The sequence below is a fragment of the Tachypleus tridentatus genome, chromosome 10, assembly GCF_004210375.1.
Source record: "Tachypleus tridentatus isolate NWPU-2018 chromosome 10, ASM421037v1, whole genome shotgun sequence".
Classification (NCBI taxonomy): domain Eukaryota; kingdom Metazoa; phylum Arthropoda; class Merostomata; order Xiphosura; family Limulidae; genus Tachypleus; species Tachypleus tridentatus.
Genome location: NC_134834.1, coordinates 171142430 through 171148951, shown reverse-complemented (window position 1 = coordinate 171148951; position 6522 = coordinate 171142430). Strand labels below are relative to the sequence as shown.

At 33.4% G+C, this 6522-nt stretch overlaps 1 protein-coding gene across 3 annotated transcripts in view; it reads left to right on the top strand.

Annotated features, from left to right (window-relative positions):
* The first annotated feature begins 4198 nt into the window (after nucleotides 1–4198).
* The window catches only part of LOC143230907 (uncharacterized), an 87447-nt gene continuing 85123 nt past the window's right edge, over nucleotides 4199–6522 (top strand). For all 3 annotated transcript variants that reach the window (XR_013016676.1, XM_076465208.1, XM_076465207.1), the window contains exon 1: nucleotides 4199–4384. Coding sequence is in view for 2 of the 3 variants with exons in the window: in XM_076465208.1 (XP_076321323.1) it covers nucleotides 4361–4384 (24 nt within the window). In the remaining variant the exon portion in view is untranslated. The remainder of the gene's footprint in view (nucleotides 4385–6522) is intronic.

The window sequence follows — 6522 nt, the reverse complement described above, 5'->3', positions numbered from 1 at the left end:
TATCATTAGCCTGCTGGTCGCAGGCTCAAATCAAACTTGTTCTTTCAGCCGTGGGCCGTTATATATATGTATATATTGACGGGAGCTCGACGACATTAATTATTATTATTTGCGAACTGCAGATATTTGACCAGGAACATTTATAAATTTCGAATATTATAAACCATTTAATTTCAGTATTACATAACATCATCAGTGGTCGGCGCGTTACCAGCGAAGAAAGAAGAATACAGGGCTAGCTAACTCCCTGTTAAGTGAATTATACCTATATCAACTCGAAATAAACTCACTCATCGCAATACTTCGTTAAGATATCAGGAAAGTTCCAGACCAGAAAGAATACTCAATATCGTATGTAAGTTTGTGAAACTTTGTATATAGCTTATTACTTGTAATAGCCATTACTGTAAGTTGTAGTTTTCTTTGTATTTTAAAATAGAAAACTGTATGTATAAATCTTGTTGGCAAGCATCATAAATTAGATATCGATATTTATTTAACTTCTAAATTTAAATTATAATTTAAATCAGTTTTAGGCTATTTCAAATCGTAATACGTTACACATTATTTAGTCAACTGGTTGTCATTTTGGTAGGGGGAGGGAGGCTAATATTTTGGTTTCAATTTTATTATGCATTTTTTGTTTACTTCGAAGAGTGAAAGGTAAGACTGAATTTGAATCAATAGCTTCACGAGCTCGGCAGAACCTACAGTTATTGGTAGTACTCAGGTCTCAGTATCCACTACGCTCACTTGAACAATAATAACCAATTTCAAAGTGGAAATGTTCATAGTTCCAAGTTGATTCAAACCCAGTGATAGAAGTCGCCACAGTAATCGTTATGATGAAAGCCACTATTTATTTATTTATCACTGTGTTTTGTTGGATATACGGCCTGGCATGACCAGGTGGTTCGGGCGCTTGACTCGTAATCTGAAGGTCGCAGGATTGAATCCCTGTCACACCAAACATGCTCGCCCTTTCAGCCGTGAAGACGTTATAAAGTGATGGTTAATCCCACTTTTCGTTGGTAAAAGAGTAGCCCACGAGTGTGCGGTGGGTGGTGATGACTAGCTGCTTTCCCTCTTGTCTTACACTGCTACATAAGGGATGACTAGCGCAGATAGCTATATATTGACGGTCCATCCACTATTTGCTAGGAAAAGAATAGGTTACGAGTTGGCAGCGGGTGGCCTTGTGTCGCTGTAGTTTCTCTAGACTATAATACCTAAATTAAGGACAGCTAGTGTAGATAGTTCTCATGAAGCTTTGCGCGGAATTCAAACCAAACCATTAAATCCAATAGTAGAGCCACCTTTAAATGTTAGCAGACCTAGCAGGTGTGATTGTTTGTTTTTTTTAATTTCGCGCGAAGCTACACGAGGAATATCTGTGCTAGCCGTCCTTAATTTAGTAGTGTAAGACTAGATGGAAGGAAAAGGACCAACCGCCAACTCTTGGGCTATTCTTTTACCAACCAGTGGTGGGACGGTTTGACTGTCACTTTACAACACTCCCACGGCTGAAAGGGCAAGCAAGTTTGATGTAACAGGGATTTGAGCCCTCGACCCTCAAAGTACGAGTTGAGTGCCTTAACTATTTGGCTATGCAGGAACAGGTTAGTAAGAACAATTAAGTTATAACCTCATACGCGTTACTGGTGTAAAGCGTTATAATTTTTAGTTGGACGAGCTCCGATTTGATATGTTCATACGTTAACTTATTACTATTTCAAACAACCAGAAATTTGAAATTGCGCTTATTAGTTAATTAAATGTAAATTTGTATTAACTTTATGTTATTTGCCTACAAGACTGATATGCACAATTTCCTTGTTTGACACAAATATATTTTAATATACAAACATAAAATTAATACAACTTGTAATAATAGTTATTACTAACAATTATTATAAATGATGGTTTATATACAAGTTTTTGAAACGTACAGATAGTACTGATTTTTATATCCGGTTCAAAACTAAATATTTTATCGACGATCCAGGTCCACGATGAACAAATTGATTCTGAGTTAATATTGTCACATCACGTTTAAGCTACCTAGATGTTGTTTCATGATTGGCCTCACACCGTGGAAAATATGACTCCTTCCAGCAAATATATTTAATATTTTCGTAAAAATTCTAACGTTTGACGTAATCCAGTGAAGTTGAACGGTTTGTAATGTTCGAAATCTCTAACATTCCTGGGGAAATTATGTAGTTTCTCGATTAGTAGACGCTAATTCAATTATAACTTCCTTGCCCTTCAGCACAGTGAATTTTGCACAAGTCTGCACTAGCCGTCCCTAATTTAGTCTTGGACTACTCTTTTACCAATGAATAGAGGGATTTACTATCACATTATAACGTTCCTACGGCTGAAAGAGCGAGTGTGTTTGGTGTGACAGGGATTCGAACCCGCGACCCTCGGATTAGGGTCGAGCGCCCTAACTATCTTCCATTGATTAATCTGACACTTCTAGGAAGAAATGACGCCATTTTGTTTGTTCTTCTCATTTTGTATTATTGCTGGTGCCTTTTCTTAATTGCACGAAGACAGTTGGTACCATAATCAGTGATGTCGAGAAACCCACTTGTAAACCTTTCTGAACCTGACGATGACCGAAAAAGGTCGAAACGTTGTTCGCTCTTCTATGTAAAATATTTTCTCAACCCAAACAAGCCGTTTTTGCATATAAAGTTGGTACCATAGTGTATTACCTGAACGAACTCGAGTAATAATCTGTCGCGTTAGCGGAATGATATACGTATACGGGGTAAACATTGTGCAATTTACTGTTTTACGGATGATCCAGAAACTCTAAAAAAATACTTAGTTTCCAAATTTATATTTTAATGTGTGTGGGTATTTTCTTATAACAAAGTCACATCGGGCTATCTGCTGAGCCCACATAGGGGAATCGAACCCTGATTTTAGCGTTGTAAATCCGTAGATATACCGCTGTATTAGCGGGGGGGCCTATATTTTAAAAATAGTATATGGAACAAACACCACATATAAATGATTAACTTATTGCTAACACACTTATAAGGTAAAAACGTAGACCAAAAGAGCAAAGTCGCACAATTCCTTTAGCGTATATTATGTTAATGAAATCTTACCTGTTATCAATACAATTTTTTTAATCCGTAAATTCATAATAAACCTGGCCTAGTGTAAGTCTATAGGCCTAACGTTAATCCAGCTACTTTAGGTATTCGGTGGGCTCAGCAGATAGCCTGATGTGGCTTTGCTCTAAGAAAATATGTACTTTAGGTATTGAGTGGTTAGTTAATTTAAATATTATCCGGTTATTTCTTCAACTTCAGAATTATTTATGTATACCAAAGCATAACTGAGGTTAACTTTATTTTTGTTCAACTAAAAATCCATTAACTTTCATATATATTTATATATTGATAAAGCATTAAAATCATCTTTTCAAACTGTGAATGTGAATGTAATATTTTGTATTTTTTTATTCTAAGGCTAAGCCTATTTTAATAATTGCAATTTGGATGAAATAAGTATTTTAAAATATAGTAGCAGAGGGGTCTAGGCACGATTGTTACTTTAACACAAACATTAATTTTCACTCGGCTTAAGATAACACATTTTGCAAAATATAACTTACCTCTTCCACAATTTCATCGACAGTTTTATGTCTAGTGTTAGTCGGAAGTTTTGACCCTTCTGAATAAGATGAATTGGAAGAAAGGTGAATGGACATAATAAGTTTTGCGTGTTGCTCCTGAGGTACTATGACCTTAGGCTTTCCACCTTGCTTTAAAATAAGCGAGTCGTCATCGTTACGGACGTCCATCCTTTTTGACCAAGATTTAAATTTATTTTGGATGGACTTACGGTTAGTTTTGGCGCCATTTTGAAATGTAGGAATCAGGTCTTCAAGCTCTTTACTCTCTGGAACGTAGCAACGACCTTCTTTGATATATTTAATGAATAATTTATGTAATTTTTCGGTTAAAAGAAATCCACTGCTGGTGACAAATCTCGAATAAAACTTGTCAGTTTGCTTTGAGGGTGACATCTAAACACATTAAAAAAAATCTAATCACATCCAGTATCTGCTTTTTTAACAAAATGCAAACGAACAGATCGTGTGCTTTATAATTTACTTGAATCAGTTCACGTGCAAGATCAGCATGTGAAAAAGTTACAACGCGAAAGGCGGCGCTCGTGCTCGACGTTTGTACACCTGTTGGTTGCTATGTTGATTTGCAAAATGTTGATGATTAGATTAGGGTTAACATTGTTACCTGAATCGGAAATTTATGCCAACTTCAAATAATATCAGTATCATAGAGTTTAAATAACACAAATAAGCTTAGTCAGCTCAATGTGTAGAAAATATTTTACTGAGGTAGGATTTTGCTTTTTTATTCTTGTCTTAGTGAGTTATTCTAACTAAAGGTAATACTGGTAATGTTAATAATAATACTTGTTTATTGAGTTGATCGAGTAGCCTAAAGTAGATTACGCGTTAAATTACTTATTCTTACTTTCACTAGTTCCAATTAGTTGTGGATAAAATAATTTAGTAATTAACTATAAAATAACTTTCAATTTTCATTAGGCTACTGAATGTTGACACCATATTAAACTGCAAAAATGAAAGTAAAATGTAAACGCTATGCTTTAAATTCAACTTCACTTCAAGTTATGAATTGAAGAGAAACGTGAGATATCTATAGAAATACTAAATTATATAGTGAATACAAATCTGAAGAAGTTTATTTTCATTGTTAAGGTCATTGGTTAGGCCACATTTTGAGTATATGTGTTGAGTTCAATCTTGGTTTACTTACCCTAAAAAGGACACTTGAGTTGTTGGATAGGGTTTGCATTCAGAGTAGGACTACAAGGGTATCTGGAATTGAAAGTTATCACATTAGGGTGGGTTGAAACTATGAAATTGTTTTCTCTTAAAAAAAGAAGAGTTACAGAGAATTTCATTTAGGTGTTTAAGATGGTAATGGGAACTGATGGTGTTGGTGCATCATTTTTTTTATATATTTAATGATGAAAATGTTGGGAATTGGGAGAACAAATTTAAATTTTGGCAGAAAAGAAGTTAATTTCATCTGAGACAGCTTTATTCTCCTAATAAGTTAGTTGGCCTCTGAAATGGATTGCTTTTGGATATGATGGTTGCAGTTAACTTAAGGGAAGCTTGATGAATATTTAAATGATAAGGGGTAACTTTAAGTTCCTTTGCTTTTCTTCTGGTTTAAGTTAATTAGCGAATAGGTTAGCCTAGAAAGACTGAAAGGGCCATTGTTTCTTTTCAGTGTTATAAACTATTATTTAGTAGTAATAGTTTATAATAAATATTTTCTAATTTTTGCAGTTAAAATTGTGCAGGTTATTACTAGTTTTACCTTAATCTAGCACTGACAAATATATCATATTAGACCTAGGTAATTCATGTAACAAACAATCTTCTTATCTAGTTCAAAAGAAAATTTGGAGCACATTAGGTCAGAACACAAAATTTATTTCTTATGTCTAGTGGACATTGAAATCTTGAAGACTTTAGAGAGTAAACAATACTTTTACATTTGTATTTGCAAAATAAAACATATCTTTCATTTGTTTCTGTTATATAAAATAACTTATTTATAAATGTTTATAACTATAGCCTATTCTTCACTATTTTAAACTATCGGTTTTTAGTTTTTTATATAAAGATTTGTAAAAATTCATATCAGAATATTAAAACCCATCGTTTCTTTATTGCTACATATCAGCTATTTTAAATATAATGCTATTGATTTTTTAAAAAGATATTAGAAAAATTAGAAAGTAAATTTGTAAGTCAGATGAAATATATAGTTAAAAGTTTAGAATTGCTGTTATCTTAGACAGAAAAGAAAAGAGTTTTCTTTCAACACATTGATATTTTTACTATAATAAGGATGCTAATTTTGTAAAACTGTTTTAAATGAGGCCTTATAAGGATCAGTTACAACCATCTCATTCTTGAATTAAAATTTTCTGTAAAGGGATTTGAGAATTCTGCAAATTATTTTTAACACATTGAAGTTCACAGCTAAAGGCATTAGTTTTTAAATCATCCCACTGAAACTTATATCTTTTGTTATGACATCATCAATGCCTAAGTCATAAGAATATCTCTAATATAAAATTGACAAATAATAAGACTGTTACTGCATAATATATATATGTGTATATTAACCCTGAAGAAGCTACAAAGTCAAAACATTGGTTTAAATAAAAATATATTATTACATCTTTCTCTTTAACTATTCCTCTATTCATTTCCTCATTTTAAGTCTTAGATATATACACAACTATACTTCTTTGGCCCTATTGTTTGGATCTCTTTAGTACTGAAGCTTTGGTCTTTTTGTATTTGGACTTTGTCCTCTTACCATTATTCCCTCTCTCTCTTGCATCACATTCTCATACTTTCCTCCTTCATAGAAGGTATGCTTCCTTGACCCTCATGCATGGAACTTACCAGACCTATCAGCCATA